We start from the raw sequence: 24,845 nt of genomic DNA, 5'->3' as shown, positions 1-24,845 counted from the left end.
AGTTGTGGAGATATTCATTCTTGGCGAATACTCTGTAGAGGTATTCATCTTCTTCCCTTCATCGGCTGGGATTCTGCAGGGTGTTGTAGCTCTTTTGAATAGGGTCCTAATGCAGTTTCTCTTGTAGGTGTTCGGGTGGTTGCTATTGTAGTGCAGGACCTGGTCAGTGTGTGTGGCTTTCCTGTACACCTTTGTGGTGCATACATTGTTTTGTGTTCTTTCTACCATCACATCCAGGAATGAAATTCATTGTTGGCTTCCTCCTCTCTCGTAAATCTCGATCCCTGTGACAATGGTGTTTATAATCTAGTGTGTGTTCTCAATTTCTGTTCTCTTAGTGATAATCCTTGAGTCCCCAGACTCATTTTCTGTAAGACCTTGCTCATTTTAACTTCCAAAAAAAAACTACAGAAACTTGTACTGTTTTTATGTTACTAACTAGCTTTCTCTCATTGTTTATTTTTCCTCTCTAATTAATATTTTAGTCATTATTTGCTGTGTTTTTTTTTCTGTCCAATTTTTTGACCTACCAACTTTCTTCATTATTTGTGTACTTTGTCATTATGTTTGATGCTAATTTAACATGTGTGGTTAACCCCAGATAGAAAGCTCTCACTTTGAATTAAAAATTCAATTGTATTATGATCAGTAAGATTTAGTTCCCAGCAACTAGGCATCAAAACTGTCTCACAGATTGTCTCCAGTTTATTTCTAAAATCTACCAAAAGCTTTTTTGCAACCTCCAAGGATCATCTACATGCGCATTGTGTCCTAACATCAGCCCAAAACATTGTATCACGATGCTTAGAGCAGAATTGAAAGTGAGTTATATCTGCATGCTGTGGATGGCATGCTACAGAGGCTGTATAGAACGATGTCCCTTTCCAACAGTGAATTACAGAACTACTGCAAAACAACAAACCGTCTCTGATTTCAGTGTTCTGATGGTTCGGTAATGAATCATTCTTCTGTACTTGAATTTGAAGGATTGTGGAGATTTTTGTTACATGGTCTATGAAAGGACAAAAGGGCATTTTTTTTTAAACAGATGGTTTCAGGTAAATGCTGATCTTAAATTCAATCCATGGAAAAGATCATTGTTTTATTACTATTGTTTCTGTGGCTGTTCTGTTTGATGTTTGTCAGTTTGGAGATGGCTTGTACCTTCAGTTTAGGAAGTCTTCTGAAAGAAAGGAGCTGCTCAACACGTATTGCTTGTTTATGAAGCACATTTGCAGTGAATCCAATCTTAAATTAAAGGAACTCCCCGGAGGAGATGGCCCCACAAATATCGTCAAATTCAATAATGGGAAACTCAGTACATCTGTACAAAAGTTAAGGCTGAAGCATTTGCAACAGTCTTCAGGAATAAGTGCTGACTGGATCATCCATCTTGGCCTCATTCAAAGGACCTAGCACCATAGCCACTTTTGGCTAATTTGATTCACTCCACTAATAATCAAGACATGGCTGAAGGCACTGGATACTGCAAAGGTTATGGGCCCTGACAACATTCCAGCAATAGTACTGAAGACAGATGGACGGCACAGAGGCACAGTGGTTAGCACTGTTGCCTCACAGCGCCAGAGACCCGGGATCAATTCCCGCCTCAGGCGACTCTGTGTGTGGAGATTGCACATTCTCCCAGTGTCTGCGTGGGTTTCCTCCGGGTGCTCCAGTTTCCTCCCACAATCCAATAATGTGCAGGTCAGGTGAACTGGCCATGCCAAATTGTCCGTAGTGTTAGGTGAAGGGGTAAATGTAGGGGAATAGGTCTGGGTGGGTTGCGCTTCGGTGGGTCGATATGGACTTGTTGGGCTGAAGAGCCTGTTTCCACGCTGTAAATAATCTAAGCTAATCTAAACTGATTCAGTACAGCTACAACACTAGCATCTACCTGGCAATGGGAGTCATAAAAAACAGGATAAATCCAACCTGGCCAATTATAACTCTATTAGTCAACTGCCATCATCAGTAAAGTGAAAGAAGGAGTCATCATCAGTACTATCTACCAGCACTTACTGAAAAATAATCTGCTTACTGATGCTCAATTATGGTACTGTCAGGACCATTCAATTCCTAACTGCATTATAGTCTTGGACAAAAGAGCTGAATTCCAGAGATGAGAGTGACTGCTCTCTATCAAAGTTGCATTTAAACCAAGTATAGCATCAAGGAGCTTTAGTAAAACTAAAGTCATTGAGAATCAGGGGAAAACTCTACACTGTTTTGAGTTATATGGAGCACAGAGTAAATGGTTTTGATTAATGGAGGTCGGGCATCTCTGTAGGAGATTCTTAACCTAGTGTTCTGTTCTTAACCAGTTTCAAATACCTTCAATGACTTTCCCTCCATTTGGGGATATTTGCCTACAGGGACACAATGCTCAGTGTCATTCACTAATCCTCAAATACTGAAGTGGAGCATAACATGAGTTGAATTAGGCCATTTGACCCTTTGAGACTGCTTTGCCATTTATTCATGGCTGATATGTCTCTCAACACATTCTTCTACCTTTATCCTGTAACCCTTGATCCTCTCACTAATAAGAGCCTATCTTAGTCATAAATACAATAAAAGACTTAGCCTCCACAGCATTCTGCGGCAATGAGTTCTGCTGATACACCACCCTCTGACTGAAGAAATTCCTCCTCATTTCAATTGTAGAGGGTCTTCTTTTCATTCTGAGGCTGTGTCCTCAGGTCCTAGTCTCTCCTGTTAGTGGGAAACCTTCTCCATGTCCACTCTATTCAAGCTTCTCAGTATGCTGTAAGTCTCAATGAGATCCCTCCACCCCCATCCTTCGAAACCCCATCTAGTGTAGACCCAGACTCAACCGCACCTCATACGACAAACCCTTCATTCCTAGGATCATTCTTGTAAACCTCCTCTTCACCTCCTCCAAGGCCATCCTCTCTTAGATATGGGGCCCCAAACTGCTCACAATATTCCAAATGTGGTCAAAGTCTTATACAGCATTAAAAGTGCATCCCAGCTCTTGTATTCTAGTCCTCTTGAAGTGAATGCATTTGCCTTCCTAACTTCCAACTGAATCTGCATGCTAACCTTATGAGAATTTTGAACTAGGACTCCCATATCCCTTTGTACTTCAGGTTTCCAAAGCCTTTCCCTTAGAAAGTAGTCTCTGATTCTATTCTTCCTATCAAACTGCATTAACCTCATATTTTCCCACATTGTATTTCATCTGCCACTTCTTTGCCCACTATTCAAGTCCTTACATTTCCCCACTTCCTTAACGCTACCTAAACCTCCACCTATCTATGTCATCTGCAACAATGCCCTCAGTTCCTTTATCCAGATCAATAATATATAATCTGAACAGTTGTCCCAACACTGATCCCTGTGGATCTCCACAAATCACAGGTTGCCGTCCTGAAAATGTTATTTTATCCCCACTCTCTGCTTTTTGCCAGTCAGCCATTTCTCTATCCAAACCAGTACCTTGACCTGAACACAGTGGGCTATTAGCTTATTTAGCAGCCTCTTGAATGGCACCATGTCAAAGGCCCTCTGGAAATCCAAATAGATCACATCCATTTGCAATGCTTTGTCTAACGTGCTCGTTACCTCCTCAAAGAATCCTACAGATTTGTCAGACATGACTTCCCCTTAACAAAGATGCAGCCCTATTTTACTGTGCACTTCCAAGTACTCTGCAATTTCATTCTTAAGAATGGACTCTAAAATCTTACCATAGATTGAGGTCAGGCAAACTGGCATATAATTTCCCATCTTCCACCTCCTCCTCCACTTCTTAAACAGGGTGTTACATGAACCATTTTCCAGTCCTCTGGGACTGTCAATCTCCAAGTATTTTTCAGGTTTCAATGTACCACCTCTTGCTTCTTAAAGCTCTAGAGAACACAACTTGTCCAGCTCTCTGATGGGTCTGATGGGTCAATCCCACCATTCTGGGAACAAGTCTGATGAAGCTGCATTATACTCCCTTTGCGGCAACAATATCCCTCTTAAGGAAAGGGGACCAAACTACATGTGATATCTCAGCTATGGTTTAACCAAGGTTCGATGTGATTAAAGCAAGACTTCACTACTGCTGTACTCAAATCTTCTTACAGTAAAGGCTAACATATCATTATCCTTGAAGGGCAACCAGGTCCATTTGTACTACAATAATTTATAATCATCTTACCATTTAAGAAATAGTTTGCACATCTTTCTTCCTGTAAAAGTGGATAACATTATGTTTTTTCAGATTATATTCCACCTGCCATGTTCTTGCCCACTCGCTAAGTCTGTCCAAATCCTCTTGAATCTGCTTTGCATCTTCCTCAGAATACACATCCCCACTAAACATTGTATCAACTGTGAATTGGAAATATATTGAGAGATACATTGCTCACAATATAATGGGGTGACATTTGCTATATTCCAATCTGCAAGAACCATTTCAAAGTCTTTAAGTTTTGGGAGATGATCACCAATGCATCTATTATGTCCATAGGTATTTTTTCTCTGAGGTGTAGAATTTCAAGTTCGGACGAATTGTGAACGTTCAGTCTCATTGACTTCTCCAATGCTTCCTCCTTACTAATACTAATTTATTACAATTCTTCACTCCCTTAATCCATTGGATCTTTTAGTTCAGGAAGGTTTCTCACATTTAGTGTTTCTGTAATTTCTCTGTTCCCCATTATATATACACCGGACTCTGTCTGTAATGGTAGGCCCCACCAACCCAACCTCCACCCCCGGCACCTTCCCCTGCAACCGCAGGAAATGTAAAACTTGCGCCCACACCTCCACACTCACTTCCCTCCAAGGCCCCAAGGGATCCTTCCATATCCGCCACAAGTTCACCTGTACCTCCACACACATCATCTATTGCATCCGCTGCACCCGATGTGGCCTCCTCTATATTGGTGAGACAGGCCGCTTACTTGCGGAACGCTTCAGAGAACACCTCAGGGACGCCCGGACCAACCAACCCAACCACCCCGTGGCTCAACACTTTAACTCTCCCTCTCACTCCACTGAGGACATGCAGGTCCTTGGACTCCTCCACCGGCAGAACATAACAACACGACGGCTGGAGGAGGAGCGCCTCATCTTCCGCCTGGGAACCCTCCAACCACAAGGTATGAATTCAGATTTCTCCAGTTTCCTCATTTCCCCTCCCCCCACCTTGTCTCAATCGGTTCCCTCAACTCAGCATCGCCCTCCTAACCTGCAATCTTCTTCCTGACCTCTCCGCCCCCACCCCACTCCGGCCTATCACCCTCACCTTGATCTCCTTCCACCTATCCCACCTCCATCGCCCCTCCCCCAAGTCCCTCCTCCCTACCTTTTATCTTAGCCTGCTTGGCTACTCTCTCTCATTCCTGATGAAGGGCTTATGCTCGAAACGTCGAATTCTCTATTCCTGAGATGCTGCCTGGCCTGCTGTGCTTTAACCAGCAACACATTTTCAGCTCTGTCTGTAATGGACCCGCATTAGTCTTTGCTCAATGTTTCATTTTTGCAAACCTATAGAAGATACCATGCTTTTGCAGTCCATTTTTATGCTTTATATCTACATTCATATTCTATTCTTCCTTTATCAGTTACTAGGCCCTCTTTTTCTGTATCCTAAAACACTCCCAATCCTTGGGTTCATAATTATTTTTGATAAATTTACAGGCCTTTACTTTCATGGAATCATAGAGATGTACAGCACGGAAATAGATCCTTTGGTCCATGCACACCAGATATCCTAACCTAATCTAGTCCCATTTGCCAGTACCTGCCCCATATCCCTCTAAACCCTTCCTATTCATTTCCACATCCAGATGCCTTTTAAGTGCTGTAATTGTATCAGCCTCCAGCATTTCCTCTGGCAGCTCATTCCATACACACAACCCTCTGAGTGAAAAAGTTGCCCTTAGGCCCCTTTTATAGCTTGCCCTTCTCACCCTAAACCTATGCTCTCTATGGACTTCCCCAACCCAGGAAAAAGACTTTGTCTATTTATCCTACATGTCCCTCATGATTTTATAAACCTCTATAAGGTCACCCATCAACTTCTGACGGTCCAGAGCAAACAGGTCCAGTCTATTCAGCCTCCCCCTATTGCTCAAATCCTCCAACTCTGGCAACATCCTTGCAAGTCTTTTCTGAACCCTTTCAAGTTTTACAACATCCTTCCAATAGGAAGGAGACCAGAATTGCACGCAATACTCCAACAGTGGCCTAACTAATGTCCTGTACAGCCGCAACGTGACCTCCCAACTACTATACTCAATGTTTTGACCCATAAAGGAAAGCATACCACTTTCTTCTCTATCCTAACTACCTGTAACTCTATTTTTAAGGAACTACGAACTTGCACTCCAAGGTCTCTTTTTTTCAGTAACACTCCCTGGGAACTTATCATTAAATGTATAAGTCCTGCTCTGATTTGCTTTTCCAAATTGCAGCACCTCGCATTTATCTAAATTAAACTTCATCCGTGACTCTTCAGTCAGTGGCCCATCTGATCAAGATCTCAGAGTAGGACTCGAAGGTAACCTTCTTTGCTGTCCACTACATCTCCAATTTTGGTGTCATTTGCAAACTTACCAACCAAACTCCTATGTTCTCATACAAAAAAATTTTTAAAAATGATGAAAGTAGTGGAGCCAGCATTGACTCTTATGTACTCTACTGATCACGGGCCTCCAGTCTGAAAAGAGCAACCCTCCACTACCACCCTTTGTCTTCTACCTTTGAGTGAGTATCCAAATGGCTATATCTCCCTGTATTTCATGAGATCTAACCTTGCTAACCAGTGTTCCATGGGGAACCTTGTTGAATGCCTTACTGAAATCCATACAGATCACATCCACTGCTTTGCCTTCATTAATTCTCTTTGTTACTTCTTCAAAAAAACTCAATCAAGTTTTCAAGACATGATTTCCCACACACAAAGCCATGCTGACTATCCCTAATCAGTCCTTGCCTTTCCAAATACATGTAAATCATGGCCCTCAGGATTCCCTGCAACAACTTGCCCACCACTGATGTTAGGCTCACAGGTCTATAGTTCCCTCGCTTTTCTTTATCACCTTTCTTAAATAGTGGCACCATGTCAGCCAACTTTGAGTCTTCTGTAACGTCACTTATGACTGTCAGTGATAAAAATATCTGAGGAAGGGGCCCTGCAATCACTTCCCTAGCTTCCCACAGAGTTCTAGGGTACACGTGATCAGTTCCTGGGGATTTATCCAATTTCATGCGTTTCAAAACATGCAGCACCACCTCCTCTGTAATATGGACATTTTTCAAGATGTCACCATCTATTTTCCTATATTCTATATCTTCCATGTCCTTCTCCACCGTAAACATTGATTCAAAATACTCATTTAGTATCTCCCCCATCTCCTGCACCTCCATACATAGGCTACCTTGCTGATCTTTGAGGGGCTTTATTTTCTCCCTAGTTACCCTTTTGTCCTTAATGTATTTATAAAATCCCTTTGGATTCTCCTAAACCTTACTTGCCGAAGCTATATCATGTCCCCTTTTTGCACTCCTGATTTCCCTCTTAAATATACTCCTATTGCCTGTATACTCTTCTCAGGATTCTCTAGATCTCTCCCGTCTATACCTGACACAAGCTTCCTCCTTCTTAACCAAAACCTCAAATTCTTTGGGCATCCAGTATTTCCTACACCTACCAGTCTTTCCTTTCACCCTAACAGAGTATATGGTTTCTGGACTTTTGTTATCACATTTCTGAAGGCTTCTCATTTTCCAGCCATCTCTTTACCTGCGAACATCTGCCCCCAGTGTTTGAAGGTTCTTGCCTAATACCGTCAAAATTAGCCTTCCTCCAATTTAGAACTTCAACTTTTAGACCCGTCTACCCTTTGACATCACTATTTTAAAACTAATAGAATTATAGTCGCTGGTCCCAATGTGCTTGCCCTGCCTTATTTCCTAAGAGTAGGTCAGGTTTTCCACCTTCTTTAGTAGGTACATCAGAAATTCTGAATCAGAGAATTTTCTTGTACATGGCTAACAAATTCTGCTCCAACTAAACCCTTTACACTGTGACAGTCCCAGTCTATGTTTGAAAAGTTAAAATCCCCTCTCAGAACCACCCTATTATTCTTACCGATAACTGAAATCTTACAAACTTGTTTCTCAATTTCCCACTGACTATTAGGGGGTCTAAAATACAATACCAATAAGGTGATCATTCCTTTCTTATTTCTCAGTTCCATCCAAATAACTTCCTTGGATGTCTTCCCAGGAATATCCTCCTGAAGTACAGCAGTAATACAATCTTATCCAATCCTCAGTTTCCTTTGTTTGTCATGGTTGACCGACCATTTTTGTGTGTGCCTGAAGTGTTGTATATTTCTTTTAAACTATCTAGTAATTCAATGAAAACCATCTGTTGCCTTATTACAATCATACCTTCAAACTTATTTCCCCAATCCATCTCAGCCAATTTGCCTGTCAAATCTTCATAATTTTCTTTGTTCAGATTTAACAACTCTGGCTTCAGATTGAACCTGGCTCACTTTCAAACTTTCAAATTAGCTCACTTTATTTTATGGTCATTCATAACCAAAGGGTCTCTTATAATAAGGTTATTGATTAGTTACTTTTTGTTACATGATTACTGTTCTAAAATAGCATGCTGTTTAGTTGGTTCCTGAACATATTGTTCTAGAAAGTCAACTCTAACACACTCCAGAATCTTATTCTCCACAGCACGAGTGCTTATTAGGTTTGCCAAGTCTTTATGCAGATTAAAGTCATCTCTACTTACAACCTATGCTATAGTAGGCTTACAACTCTTCAGCTCTTCACTTGGTTCCTACACAAATTATTAATTTTCAGTAAGCAACACAAACATGTAATTAAATTAAACTAAGTTAGTGTCTATCTTGGATTATACTTTGTCTTGAGGACTGTCAATCCTCTAACAGAAACAGGTATTACCTTTTAATAATTGCTTGACTTCCAGCTACCACTTTAAAAAATCTGCATGGAAAAAATCTTTATAAATTAATTGACTAATCAATAATACTTTTGGTCATAGCATTTCTTTTGTAAAAGCAATAGCATATTTTTGTGTGTTTTGTACAATATGTAAACAGAAATAAACTAAACAAAAAAAACTGAAAGAACTGCAGATGCTGGAAATCAAACAAAAACAGCAACTGCTGGAAAAACTCAGCAGGTCTGGTAGCACCTGCGGAGAGAAAGCAAAATTAATATTTTGGGTCCAGTGACCCTTCTTCAGAACTCTTGGTAGCTAGAGAAAGGCTTGCATTAATGCAGAAGATGGGGTGGGGGGGGAAGAAAGTAAGAGTAAATGATAGGTGGAACTAGAGCCCAAAGAGAGAGAAAAACAGTTGGTCAGACAAAGGACTGGGTAAAGGTCAGCCTAGGAAAATGGTTGCTAATGGGGACTATGAGTAACTGTCAATGGGCTGTTTTTGGTAGCAGCCCATGTAATGACAAGGCCTGATGTGTGGGGATTGGGATAAGGACATGGAGGAAGATGCTCAAGCCCTAAAAATGTTGAACTCCTTATTGAGTCCAAAAGGCTGTATAGTTCCCAAGCAGTTGTGCTGAGCTTTGCTGGAGCACTGTGCAGCAAGCCTGAGTCAGAGATGTTGGTCAGGAACAACATAGTGGTGTGTTGAAGTATCAGGCAACTGGAAGATCAGGGTCATTTTTATGGACAGAAGTAGGTGTTGTGAGAAGCAGTCGCTCAGTCTATTCTTCGGTTTCTAAATGTAGAGGAGACCACATTGTAAGCAACAAATGCAGAAGACTAGACTGAGTGAAGTTTAGGTAAAGCACTGCTTCATGTGGAAGGTGTATTTGGGGCCTTGGATGGTGAGGAGGGAGGAAGGAAATGGACAAGTGCTACACCTTCTGCAATTGCAGGGGAAGGGGATGTGGGGATGGTGTTGGGAGTGGAGGAGTAGAAGACTAGGGTGTCCCAGAGGGAATGGTCCCTGCAGAAGGCTGACAAAAGAAGGGAATGGAATGTGTAACTGGTAGTGGCATCCTACCGAAAGTGGTGGAAATGGCGGCTAATGATCTTCTGGATGTGGATGCTGGTAGGTAATGACAATAGGGACCATATCCCTGTTGTGAGAGGGAAGAGAGGGTGAGGGCCGCACTGCAGGTGATGGGCCAGACTCAACTGAGGGCCCTGTCAATTACAGTGCTCAGGAATCCTTGACATCTAGTAAGGTATTTAAAGAAATGTTAGGTGTCTGTTTAAACACAAGATTTAGGCTCATTTATAATTTTAAAAACCATAGGAATAGTATTATTGAAGACCTTAAGCAGGTATCACATCATTCAATATAATTTATTTTCATGAAGTTTAAGCCTGTTGTTTAATGGACAAAACAGAAACAGGACATTTGATCCAAGTGTTCCGTGATAGTGTTCATACATTTCAAGATCTCTCCTCCTCCCCTTTAAGGCTTATATTGGTATAATCACTATTCATCTCCTCCCTAGTATTCAGCTAGCTTTTCCTTAATCCAAATTTAATTTTAATGGTCACGTCAACTTCATCTAGAAAAGGACTCAAAATAGGAGCTATAACTTACCGATACAAGGCCTTCCAACTCCCTGAGATCTGTAACCTCGTGGACAAACACAGCGGTAGCTCCCTTGTGTATTCTCACAGATCTGGTTGTACCGACACTGATGGGTACCATCTTTGCACTCATTGATATCTACAGAGAAACATTTATCAAAACCATCCAAATGTGAAACATATCAAGTTAAGATCTCATTAATTTGGTTCCGTTGAGAAGGGTACATCATTTGACTTGAATTGGGAATGAAAAGTGTGTCACATGTTCAATTTCATACCAGAGAAATAATTCAGGCTCAGTTATAGAAAATATACAAAAAATTTGAAATAAACCTTTAATACCCTCTTTGATAACCATACCTTTTTTAAAAAAGACAAACATTGTAATGCAACTTGCAAAAGGCAATCGATGTGCATGATTATGACAGCATTATCTATGACTTGATCTGACATGAACACTTTAAAAAATATAAGTATTTGAGCAATGAGTAAGAAACAACAACTATTTTCCCAAACCTTCTAGTCCCAGCATCATCTCCTAAGATAACTTAGAGAAAATACAACTTCTTTCACATTCACAAAAAAATTATTATACAACAATCACAGGTCACAAGCTATGAGGCCCAGTCCATTTAGTTCTTCATGTTCTGTAACTGGACAATTCCAAAATTGTAATTTTTCAACTGAATTTGATTTGGATAACATTTGAATGCCAATCCATTAGAATTAAAATACTATCAGTTGTGTCATTAGCTCTATAACTGTTCGAGTGTGACTTTCAACTGGTGTCTAACCATTTTGTGTCAACACCAAGACCATCTATTGTCACCTCCATAACATCACTCGACTCATGCTTGCCTTTGTTACCTCTATAACTGATCTGTACTTAGTATAACAATCCCTAGCCACACAAACCCTTCCCCTATCACCACTTGACTTTCTCTTTTCTGATTCTGCATCTTCGGGGTATGATCTCTGTAAAAGCTGCAGCCAAATTCTAGAGAGTTTGGCCTTTGATTGCCCAGAAGCTCCATGTGGTTGAGACTTCCCTGGTCCAATTTCATTATTCTAGAAGAAAGCCGGCTGGCAGTCAACCAGCGGCCTGACTGGTATTTGATCTGGTGGACTTGCCAAATAAGGTAAGCCATGGGGCATCTCTTAACTTAAAAATTCCCACTAGGAAAACATCATTCTTCTGTTTTGTATTCTAGTTCTGTATTAACTGAATATTGTGACTTAATTTGGGGTATTAAAGTTCTGAAGCTGATATAAAGCTAATGTACAAGTGTTTTACTATAGTCCTTAACAACAATAACCTCACAATAAATAATCTACTAACATTGAAATGAGAATGAACTGTATTGTTTTCAACCTACCAACACAGCTTCCATTTTCAGCTTTGGTCATTCCACTGGGACACAGATCAATACACCGGTAACCCCCTTTTGTGTTTTTACATTGTTGATCAGGCTGGCATACACTCTGTCTGCACTCATTGATATCTAAACAACAAAATGTGAAGTATTCAGTAGTGTCATAGTTGATGAACTTCAATAACTTCTATCAAGCTTCATTTGAACCATTACATGGGATTCATATTCAGTGATTCACAACATGTTTCTAATTTGAAAATTTGACCTACTTACTTAAAACTGATGTTCATTTCTTTCTCAACTTATAGGCAAATTGTAAAAATCATTATTCATGTCAAATTATTATTAAATGCACAGTCAAAAATTATTTTGCACCTGTGAAGCAGTAGTATTTACATTATGTTTAATGTGAGGTCTCCTCATCCCATCTATTGTACCTACCAAGACACCTTCTACCTCGTAGCTGATAACCTCGATTGCATACACACCGGAAGCTCCCGATGGCATTCAGACAGCGATGTTGACATGGATGAGTTTCTTGGCATTCATTGATGTCTTGCAGGTGGAAAACAAAATACTAACTGTAATTTGTATCATCAAGCTTGCAAAGTTTGCCCTTTAAGAAAGCTGAACTCACAATTAGGTGTAGCCAACACATATTATAAATAGAAAAACAAAATAATTCTCAGTTGAAGCTCAAGGAATTGAAAACAAATTGCTGACCTAGTTGGGAAATTGGCTGAGCAAGAGGAGATAAGGAATGGGGATAATGGTACTTTGATAAGAAGAATAGACACATGGACTATTTTCTAAATGGGGAAAACATTCAGAACTCTGAAATGCAAAGAGACTTGGGAGTTCTAGTCCAGGCCACACTCAAGATAAACTTGTCAGTTGAGTCAGTAGTTAGAAAGGCAAATGCAATATTGGCATTTATTTTGAGAGGACTTGAATATAAAAACAAGGTGTACTTCTGAAGCTGTATAAGGCTGTGGTAAGACCACATTTGGAATTTTGTGTGCATAAAATATGATTGAAGATTTGTAGCTCGGGTATCCGTTGTTGTGGTTGTGTTCGCCGAGCTGGAAGTTTTTGCTGCAAACGTTTCGTTCCCTGGCTAGGGAACATCATCAGTGCTGTTGGAGCCTCGTGTGAAGCGCTGCTTTGATGTTTCTTCCGGTATTTATAGTGGTTTGTTCTTGCCGCTTCCGGGTGTCAGTTTCAGCTGCAGTGATTTGTATGTGGGGTCCAGGTCGATGTGTCTGTTGATGGATGTTCTTGCCGTTTCCGGGTGTCAGTTTCAGCTGTAGTGGTTAGTATATGGTGTCCAGGTCAATGTGTCTGTTGATGGAGTTTGGGGATGAATGCCATGCTTCTAGGAATTCTCTGGCTGTTCTCTGTCTGGCTTGTCCTATGATAGTGGTGTTTTCCCAGTCAAATTCATGTTGCTGGTTGTCTGAGTGTATGGCTACTAGAGATAGCTGGTCGTGTCGTTTTGTGGCTAGCTGATGTTCATGGATGCGGATTGTTAGCTGTCTTCCTGTTTGTCCTATATAGTGTTTTGTGCAGTCCTTGCATGGTATTTTGTAAACTACGTTAGTTTGGCTCATGCTGGGTATTGGGTCCTTTGTTCTAGTGAGTTGTTGTCTGAGCGTGGATGTTGGCTTGTGTGCTGTTATGAGTCCCAAGGGTCGCAGTAGTCTGGCTGTCAGTTCTGAGACGCTCCTGACGTATGGTAGAGTGGCTAGTCCTTTTGGTTGTGGCATGTCCTCGTTCCATCTCTTAGGCATCTGGTGATAAAGTTGCGTGGGTATCCGTTTTTGGCGAATACCTTGTATAGATGTTCCTCTTCCTCTTTTCGCAGTTCTGGTGTACTGCAGTGTGTTGTGGCCCTTTTGAATAGTGTCCTGATGCAGCTTCGTTTGTGTGTGTTGGGGTGGTTACTTTCATAGTTTAAGACTTGGTCTGTGTGTGTTGGTTTCCTGTGTACCCTTGTGGTGAATTCTCCCTTGGGTGTTCTCTCTACTAACACGTCTAGGAATGGGAGTTGGCTATCCTTTTCCTCTTCTCGTGTGAATCGGATTCCTGTGAGTGTGTCATTGATGATTAGGTGTGTTTTTTCTATATCTGTGTTTTTGATGATTACAAAGGTGTCATCAACATATCTGATCCAGAGTTTGGGTTGGATTTGTGGTATGGCTGTATGTTCTAACCTTTGCATAACTGCCTCTGCTATGAGTCCCGAGATTGGTGATCCCATGGGTGTTCCGTTGATTTGTTCGTATATCTGATTGTTGAATGTAAAGTGTGTGGTGAGGCACAGGTCCAGTAGTTTAAGTATGCCGTCCTTGTTGATAGGTTCGGCCTCCTGTGTTCTGTTATGTATGTCCAGTAGGTTGGCTATTGTTTCTCTGGCTAGGGTTTTGTCAATTGAAGTGAACAGTGCCATCACGTCGAATGATACCATGGTTTCTTCTTTGTCTATGTGTGTATTCCTGATGACGTCCAAGAATTCCTGTGTTGATTGTATGGAGTGTTTGGATCCGCTGACTAGGTGTTTCAGTTTTTGTTGTAGTTCTTTGGCCAGTTTGTATGCTGGTGTCCCTGGTAGTGATACTATGGGTCTGAGTGGGATGTCTGGTTTGTGTACTTTGGGTAGTCCATAGAATCTGGGGGTGTTGTTGCTTTCAGGTTTCATTCTTTGCTGGTCCGCTTTGGTTATCTGTCCGTTTTTTTGTAGATTCTAGCATGAGCCAAACTAACGTAGTTTACAAAATACCATGCAAGGACTGCACAAAACACTATATAGGACAAACAGGAAGACAGCTAACAATCCGCATCCATGAACATCAGCTAGCCACAAAACGACACGACCAGCTATCTCTAGTAGCCATACACTCAGACAACCAGCAACATGAATTTGACTGGGAAAACACCACTATCATAGGACAAGCCAGACAGAGAACAGCCAGAGAATTCCTAGAAGCATGGCATTCATCCCCAAACTCCATCAACAGACACATTGACCTGGACACCATATACTAACCACTACAGCTGAAACTGACACCCGGAAACGGCAAGAACATCCATCAACAGACACATCAACCTGGACCCCACATACAAATCACTGCAGCTGAAACTGACACCCGGAAGCGGCAAGAACAAACCACTATAAATACCGGAAGAAACATCAAAGCAGCGCTTCACACGAGGCCCCAACAGCACTGATGATGTTCCCTAGCCAGGGAATGAAACGTTTGCAGCAAAAACTTCCAGCTCGGCAAACACAACCACAACAATTTTGTGTGCAGTTTGGCCCCATATCTCAGGAAGGATATGTTGGCCCTGGAGTGGGTTCAGAGGAGGTTCACGAGAAAGGTCCCAGGAGTAAAAAGATTAATATTTGAGGACTTTTGATGTACTCAATGGAGTTTAGAAGGATGAGGGGGGAATCTAATTGAAACTCACAGAATACTGTTTGACCTGGACAGAGCGGATGTTGGGAAGTTGTTTCCATTGGTAGGAGAGACTAGGACCTGAGGGTACAGCGTTAGAGTAAAGGGAAGACCTTATAGATCAGAGATAAGGAGAAACTTCGTTAGTCAGAGTATGGTGAATCTATGGAATTCACTGCCACAGAAGTCTGTGAAGGCCAGGTCATTGAGTATATTTAAGACTGAGATAGATAGGTTCTTGATTATCAAGGGGATCAAGGATTATGGGGAGAAAGTGGGAGAATGGGGTTGAGAAACTTATCAGCCATGATTGAATAGCAGAGCAGACTCGATGTGCTGAATGGCTCAATTTCTGCTCCAATGTCTTATAGTCTAAGAGGTGTGCCTATTGATTTCCCACAAAAATCTGTGCAAGGGTCTAAACTACTCACTGTATTCATTAATGACTGACATGATGGGACAGAAAGCCATGGGCTGGAATCTGCTCCTTCCATTTTTTTTAAAATTGAGAAGTTACTTTAAATGATTTGTCGAGAACTACATTAACTAATAGTATAGAATGTTTATTTTGACCATCCAACCTTGCCTCTTTGATCCTCATGCAATGTGAACAAATAACATAAGGTGACAATATGTAATTTGTTTCAAGGGATAGTGACTTTACCTTGACAACTTAATCCCTCGAGTGTCCGTCTAAAACCAATGCCACACCTGACCACACATTGATATGAGCCAACAGTGTTTTCACAGTCTTGACCAGTATGACAGGTATGGCCACCTAAAGCACACTCATCGACATCTGGAGGAACAATGGTCAGAACAGCACTTCAGACATTAATAATCTTGTACGAAGGGTTCAGATTGCCTGTCTAGGCCACTCAGGCTTTAGAACACTTAGAATTTCAAAGATCATATACAACTAGTTCTTCCATGTACACCACATTATTCAAATCAGTGTTTTTATTTAACCATGTCTCTGAAACTTTTAACATTGGTCTTTATATTTCAAACCAAACCCTGAAGTTACTCTGAATACAACCTAGAAGATGCTGGGGAATGGAATGATTTCCCACTTTTTGTCCTGCCATTCAGCATGGAGTACCCACACACCAAAAATTACCAGTAGAAACTAAGCCAGGGTTAATAATTAAAATAGAACAATGTGCTCTCTAATCCACATCAGAAATATAGCTTAATTCCAAGTCGTTAAAACAATCATTCTCCATTTTCACACTGAGCTATTCTGTGACAGATACTGGCAATTGCTGTTACAAGAATTGAGACAGAAAGGCAAATTTGAGACTTGATCTCATCATTCCAGGCATTTTCCCAACCCAACTCATAGAAACGGGATCTGACAAAATTTCATTGATCTGAAATGTTAATTTGACCTTTCCTTTTCCACAGATATTTCCTAACCTGCTGATGCTTCCAACATATTCTGTTTTAATTGCTAATTCATTGGCTGGGATTCTGCTTTCAAGAGCAGAATTAGAACAGAGCAGAGACTGACTTCCATTCACCTCTCAATATCCACTCAAACACTCGTGCATTTACCCTGGAATAGAAGTCATTTGTGATGCACAAATAATTCCTCGCTTAATTTCTATTGCCATTATGGGAAGCCAGGGCACAGAGAACAGTTCAAATGGTGCTACAGTGGGGAAGATATGCTAGGTAGAATCTTTTCGGGGTGGTAAGTGCACCAAAAAGAACTTCCCAATGAAAGTCTCAGCCTGACTTTTTAGTAGTGAATGCTTGGCTTGAACTGAAAAGACAGGAAGCTGTAACCAATTTCTTCTCACCCTTCAATGCTGGACTCGGAGCCTTTACTATCAACTTTAGGGTTTATCACGTCCTTTTATCTTTGCTTTTGCAAGCCCCGTGATTTTGGGAATTGAGAGAAAATCTTCTGATGACCCAAGACTTGTCCTCTGCCTCCATTTTTGTGTGGCAAATGTGAAAAGAGGAGCCAACAGACTTCTTTTTCACAAAGAAAAGGAAGTTCAGTTTTAGAATTTATTGCGGCAGAAGCCCCTTCTGTGCAAATTTGGTGATTCTTTGCAATTAATTTATGTTGCCAGTACAAATGCGGATCCAGCCTATACCCTTAAATTAAGAGTAATTTAATTGGTACAGTATAATGGTCAATGTAGGTCAGAAATTTGGGATTATAATCTTGTACATCATTAAACACTAACTTTAAACAAAACCAAAATAAATTCGTCAACTTGGATTATTAAAAGTATATTTAAGAATCAAGTAATTTGATTTCATATTCCCTGTGAAATCTTAATTTATTCAAGTAATTTTGCCCAGAAATTTTCAGAAAAGTTTGTTTTAAAATCAACTTCTTGTTTATTTTAAACTTCTACTGGATGTCGATTTAAATTTTATTCCATGGAAAACTGGAGCACCTTGGCAGGTTCTTCCATCAGCGGATATGGTGAGACCTTTGGGGCACGAACAATAATATGTTCCCATTGCATTGTGGCATATATGTGAGCAAGGGTTCCGGATAGCACACTCGTCTTCATCTGTAGGAAATTATACAAGATTTTAGACATGGTTTCCTCAATCATTATATCAGAACAAAGCTCAGTTTTGAATCACGTTACTCTGCTCACCTGAACAATAGGGTCCAACTGAGTCCAAAACAAAACCATTCGGACACTGATTACTCCGGTCACCTGCATAAAGCAAAAAACTTTCTTCTTGCTAAAATGTCACTTTAACCAACCTAACACATTTTGGCACAGAGATGCAAGAGAACTTTTTATGATGATAATTCTGAATAAATAGTATATAAGTAAAAGAAAACCAGAAAATGCTGTAAATAATCATCCAGTTTGTCAGCTTTGTGAAGTGAAGATGTTTCATTGGACATATTGTTAGAATTGGTCTTGCAACTTAGGACAACAACAGGCCAGTTACTCCCAGGAACAGTCCTTTATATCCGGGTGAGCAAAACTGATCTCATTATATTAGTTAACCCTTTCAGGTGTTAACAGATTTGTACAAAAGTTGTAGCTTTGGAGGAGAATCAAAAATCATGTACTCACAAACCTTAAACATTAACAGTTCCTCTCCACAAATGCTGCCAGAGCTGCTGATTATTTCCAATATTTTCTGTCTTATGTCAGGTTTCTACCATCTATAGTATTTTGCTTTAGTGCAAGAATTACAAATGGCTACATTATATATGTTACTATTTTCTTTTATATATAGGATTTGGGGATTACTGACAAAGCCAGCATTTATTACCCATTCCAAATTCAGCTCGATGAAGATATTGAGAGCAACCTTCTTCAACCTCATCCAGAAATACTGTTAAGGTGATGATCCCATGTATCTGTTGCTCTTGTTCTTTTGGGTGATAAAGGTTGTAGGTCTAGAAGGTACTCCAGAAGGAGCCTTGGTCTTGAGTTTGGATAGAATTGCATTATAAATTACGATAATAAATGATTTCTGAAGCACTGGGACACCAGGCTACTCTGAACTTAGAAACTTTGATTTCTATTAACTGATCAGTATTGTTTTATATATAGCATCGAGTATAAGCCTCAGCTCTTAAAATGGCAACAAATTTCTTACTTAATTTAAAGTGAGAAAGAATTAGATTTTTTCCCTTACCTTTTGTGATGATTGCATGAATCTTGTACTCTAAAATTTCATCCAATGGGCTGTACTCTGCTGCAATGGCTGTAGCATGGAGTGTCTCTACTAAGAATGGCATTCGTCCTCGATTATGTCCATAAGTAATGGTATGATTCCAAGAGTATGGTACGCTGGCATCATCTACTGTAAACATTCGAGTAGAATGGGCATAAATCTGACCTGGTCCAATCTGAATGTAGTCCTCAGTGTAGTCCTGAACACATCATACAATTACATCCAATTAATATGTTTCATATTTTTGTTGCATAAAAACAACAATGATTTTCATAATGGGTGGTGATGGGTGACCAAGTTATTAAATGACCTTGCTATCAGTGATATGCTACATTGTGGCTCAGATGTTATTGAAAAAAATGATAGAATATGAATGCTATAAGCCATCATTAATGTTTAAATTCAGCAAGAACACATGAAGGAATATCCTGTGAATTGTGAATTGTTGTAGGTGATTAACTTGTGCATTCCACCATTGAGTAAAAATATCACTGACCATTAACTTTCTTTATTTACATAAAGTTGCTGCATTTACACATTAATTGCTCATTAAACCTAAGTCCAAAAGTTAAGTCGAGTAGTCTTAGTACCTTGCAGTAAAGTGACAATTGTTCATGATGGACAATCGACCTTATTGGCACAAAATAAAAAAAATTAAGAACATAATGTCAATATTTGAAGTATTTTGGAGATCAAAAAAAGTTAAATTGTAATAAAAAAAACCTTCATTTTCCTCTCCATCTCTTTATTCGCGCCCCCCCCCCTCCTAATTTAATCTTTCTTTCTCTCTATTGCTGTTTGTGTACCTGACTTGACACCGAATTTACCAGTTTTCAATTCACTTTCTACTTCCTCTGTTCTTTCCTCAATCTTTCATTTGGTCAAGGAACTTCACATTTTGTGCAGTTGCTCACCAGAGTCCACCAATTGCCATGCCATTACCAGCTCGCACTTCCAGTAACTTTCTGAGTAAATATGTTAAAACTAATCTAAGAGCAACAAACCTAGAAAGTACCTTATGAGTTGTTCCATTCCAGAAAAAAAATCAAAGTTAATGTTAGAATATTTAAATATTAGGAAGTGATAATATGAGGTTAGGGGAGGAATAGAAAAAAGTCAATTACATACTATGTAAAACATATATAGATCACCAGAGATTACAGCTGTATTTAAAGCAGCAGAGGTGAAATGCATGCATTCAGATCTTATAGGAACTGAACATGCAGAATCCATTATTCACAGACGGCATGCTATTTCTTGGATCTTAATTAGTACTTACTATCTGAACAGTGTGAAATTAAGTTTTGATTCCATTCAGACGTTTGACTTCATAAAATTGGGACATGCAGCATAAAGTATACATGCAAGATAGACTTCAATATCTTTAAGAGTATCTTAAATTTGTGTGTAAATTTGCATGCAGCTCACCCTAAATATGCATTATTTCTTGGTTATTGTGAATCAGAGTACATTTCCTATAGTACCTTAACATTAAGGTTTACAGATGAGGGTAGTTGCAGCACATATCCATTCACCACAATGTCCAGTAATAGTGCCCCATCTGAGTCCAGGCCTCTAGCAATGTGCGTCATTCGTAGTATCTCTCCTAGAAACCACAGCGACCAAACCAAAAAGAATTCTCACTCATGCAGCCCATGCTGTTATCAATGTTCCACTGTGTGGCATTGAATTCAGTGCTAAGAGATTACAGGACATTAATATGTAAAATATTCTGGATACCTTTGGCAAGGAGATTTTGCTCAAATTTTCATAGAAAGTATTGTCTATTGTCATTTTTAATGTTTTTATAATTAATTCAGTACAACAGCTACATTTTAAATCCAAGTTAACAGCCACTGTAGTGATTATCAAAACTTAATAACCAATTGATCCTACCTTAAGAGGTTCACATTTACCAGGACAATGACTTCCAACCTGAGGGTTTTAAGACTGGGAGGACCCTCCAAACCTAGCTAGGTCCTAATTGCACTTATAATTTATTAGATTATTCATCTTGTCTGAAGTCTGAGAGTCCATAGCTTTTGCAATAGCTTCTCAGAAACATTACAACAATGATGGATAAATCTTTAATCTGCCGCTATTAGCAAAGTGTGATAGATTCATATTAATGGGAACAAAACTTGACTTTATAAGTGATCCGTTATGCTCCACTGTATATATATTTGGACCCACAAGAGACAACACTTGGGCAGATCAGAGAAGGCGCAACTTTGAAAAGATAGAAATGAAGGATAATGAAACGCTATGGGCCTGAAACTCTGCCATGGTGTTCTCCCAGTTCCATGCTGTTTTCAGTATTTCTCTTGGGATTTTGCCACCTTCACTGAGACACACCCAGTGGAGTTTCAGTCTAAGTAAACTGCTGTTACAGAAATGTAGAAACATGTCCTTTCAAGGCTATAAGGTTCAACTGATCTGCCTTCTTGAAATAAACGCTCAGAACAAGCACAGTTTGGACTGCAAATCAGAACCTAGCTTTTCTGTGAAAGTAATTAAGTGCTCATTGTTAAATGTTTATTGGACAATGTAAGATAATTATGAGTATTAGTCTTAAAATTAATTTAATTTATCTTAAATGCAACATTAAATGCCTGGAATTTAATTTTTTTAAGTAATATGTCCATATCAATCTTTGGTTGTAATATTTTTAAGTTCAGCCATTGGCCTCTTCAAACAAAATAGATTAACTAGTCTGTTTAAGATGGTAGAGGCAGGAATTTAATGTGTTAACTTTTGCACAAAAAATTGCATTGGACCTTAAATTTTTAGTTGTATTAATTCACTATTTCTGACTGTTTGCAGTTTCCAATGAAAACAGTTAGGGGAAAATTATTGAAAGATTGATGAGGTTTAAATTTTTAATTTTAAACAGCACATATAACATGCATACTTGATAGCGAGCAAATGCAACAAACTCAATGCCACTTAATCCAAGAAGAATTTTTCACTTTAACAACAAAGTAAGTCAAGCTGCTCAGAATACAATAGCTCTCTTAGTAAGGTAACCTTCTTAAAGGTGTCAACTCATTATTATTTTAAATGAATGTGAATATTAATTATTAATAAATAAATGTAATACAAAAACAAAGATAGGTATTTTGTTCAAACTGATTTCAAAATGTGAGGCCAATACATTTACATTTAATTATATCAATGCTCAAAGGAGCAGACAAATATCATACATGAACCAAGTATGCAGCATGTTTGAGAGGAAACACCAGAGAAGAGCTGTGGTAAAATAGTTTCTTCAAGTATTTCACAGAAAATATTTTCCATTTGTAATAAAGCTCTGTTTATGAGCCAGCAAGTTCAAATGAGTAACCCCCTTCTTCAATTGTCATGTGCTATAAAAAGATCTAAAATAACATTTATCAACTAACCAGTGGCAAACTCAACTTGCGTTTCTCGTTTGAATATGCCTTCTGTAAGAGAATATCCATTAACTGCTTCCCCAATTTCCTTTGCTGTTGTCCAATAAATAGGATTTAAGATTGAGATAAGCTTCCTCATGGCAGGACCTTAAAAAAAACAATGGAATGCTTAACACAAAGAGAACAAGCTTGGAAGTTATAAACAACCATGTCAATAATTTTATAATATGTATACAGTATATAACTTGACAACCAAAAGGTGAGCTCACTAAAAAAAGAATCCAGATAATTCAATGTTGGAGGGCATACTGCAAGCCTTTGGTTTACAAATCAATGAAAGATACAGTTAAAATGACTCACAAGAGAATTACAAAGAGGCTTTGTTTCTTGCTGCCATGTCTAAAGAATTGAATTTTTCTCTGAGATCATGAGGATATTGACATGATTACTTGCATGAAGTTGGATAAGAAAATGTAAACAAGGTGAGTTAATCTCATGGCTACTGATGAAAATCTTAATTTTCTATTTTCTTTTATTTCAAAAAAGTGTCTTTTTGTCTGTTTTTGATGAAATTTCATTTTTGTTGAAGTGAATATCAGCTGTGTTAGATTCCATCACAGATTCTCAAGTGAAACCCACTAAATAGCCTACACTTGCACTTGGATTAAAAATAGACTGAGTTGACGAATCAGGCACTAGACACTTACCAATGCTTCTTGGCACATTTGAGATTTGTGCTTGTATAATATGAGTACCAGTTTCTGGACTGGCAAACACTGTAGCATTCAGTAAAGCAACACCAAATTCCACATTGTTAATATTCCCTATAATACTTCCTCTGGCGTGCTGGGGACCACCTGAAGGAAAGAAACACAGATACTGCACATTTCATGCTACTTTGAAAAGGATTTAGAGCATAGATTATAAACTGCTATGTGGGGCTATGATAATGGAGGAAAATCACAAGGGCTGTCCACAAGTTATTTTTCTGTGGCAATACAAGTTCTCACTGTCAGTGTAACTTGACATCCTGAACTGTTAGTGGCATCAGCACCCAATGAAATAAAATAGGTTTCTGTGGAGAATGGGATGCATTGTGTATGTGAATCTAAGTAAAAGGTGTCTTCTTATGGTGAGATGTGAAAAATTCATTTAGCATGGCTCTGGTAATCTGGATGATATTAATCATTTGTGTTGACAGCAATTAAATGTTTCTGAAAGGCTTTAAAGTGATCAGACCCATGGAATTTAAGTGGGCCAAATTAGAACAATTACAATAAATGGAAAGGAGCTCATTCTACTATTCTGGGTCCACGGTGTTTTCTGATGTCACTTTTATGTATCTTTGAGGCATTATGATTCAATGGTAGTATGTATGAATTATGGAGATCAAAGGTACTAACATACAAACTAAGAGGATTTGGCCATTCAGACTTTTGACCCTGCTTCTAATTCAATAAGATCATGATTGATTAGATTGTGGCCACAATTCCTCAGTCTGACCTACTCCTGATAATATGTGACTTCCTTGTTGGTGAAGAATATAATTATCCCTGTTTTAAAATATTGAAAGATCTTGCCTCCAGTACTATCTGTGCAAGAGTTCTAACAACTCCCAACCCTCAGAGGAAAAACATCTTTGTTCCATCTTAAGTGGATGATCATTTAATTTTAACACTGTTTTCCCTAGTTCTAGTCCCTACTATAAGAGGAATCATCCTTTCCTTATCAATTCTGTAAACTCCACTTAGGAACATGTGTGTTTTATTAAGTACAATAAATATAAGCATTGAGAGTACGATGCACTTTTACTGGCATAGGGATTGTGGTGTACTGATATTCATGATGAATTTGTGAAGTGAGAGCCTGAGTACTCAAAATGGATCAAGTAATGTGAGCTCCATAAAGATCTTTGCACAAGTACTTGAATTGTGAAAGGTGATATACTTGAGACCAGAGGCTGGGTCATATAATGATGTCTCAAAAAAGACCATTCGTTGTTACGAGTGACAAAATTGGATTCCAGCTTTCGAAAGTCACAAACCAATTTAGAACAAGAAAATTGTACAATGTTCTCCAGGAGAGACATATGCTTTCATAGACTTAAGATGCAAAGTACTTTCTTGGCTGAAACGTATTCAATGTTAGATACAATGCATAATCATTTTTCTTGACCAAAACAATCTTTTAAATTATAGTTTCAAACTTATAAAGGCTTTTTAGTATACAAAGAATGTTCTCAATGAAATTTGTGTGACTAATTTTAAAAAGAATTGAAGTAGAATTTTGGTTTTGCCTGATTGATTCAGTGACTTTATCCAATGTGCATCCGGGCTTCAAACAGCAGGGATGTTCCAGACTTAGTTTCATTCAATAT

General features: G+C 39.1%; 1 protein-coding gene across 1 annotated transcript in view; it reads right to left on the bottom strand.

Moving 5' to 3' along the window:
- hmcn1 (hemicentin 1) overlaps positions 1-24,845 on the bottom strand; it is a 610,612-nt gene that overhangs the window by 21,060 nt on the left and 564,707 nt on the right. Inside the window, exons 94-103 of the mRNA XM_060830300.1 lie at positions 23,176-23,325; positions 22,478-22,615; positions 20,561-20,682; positions 19,038-19,275; positions 18,032-18,094; positions 17,822-17,941; positions 16,069-16,203; positions 12,391-12,504; positions 11,953-12,078; positions 10,587-10,715 (exon numbers count right to left, since the gene is read on the bottom strand). Coding sequence (XP_060686283.1) covers positions 10,587-10,715; positions 11,953-12,078; positions 12,391-12,504; positions 16,069-16,203; positions 17,822-17,941; positions 18,032-18,094; positions 19,038-19,275; positions 20,561-20,682; positions 22,478-22,615; positions 23,176-23,325 — 1,335 coding nt within the window. The remainder of the gene's footprint in view (positions 1-10,586; positions 10,716-11,952; positions 12,079-12,390; positions 12,505-16,068; positions 16,204-17,821; positions 17,942-18,031; positions 18,095-19,037; positions 19,276-20,560; positions 20,683-22,477; positions 22,616-23,175; positions 23,326-24,845) is intronic.

This window comes from Hemiscyllium ocellatum, chromosome 9 (assembly GCF_020745735.1).
Source record: "Hemiscyllium ocellatum isolate sHemOce1 chromosome 9, sHemOce1.pat.X.cur, whole genome shotgun sequence".
Taxonomy (NCBI): Eukaryota; Metazoa; Chordata; class Chondrichthyes; order Orectolobiformes; family Hemiscylliidae; genus Hemiscyllium; species Hemiscyllium ocellatum.
The sequence above is the reverse complement of the archived record's forward strand: the minus strand, read 5'-3'. Positions and strand labels throughout refer to the sequence as shown.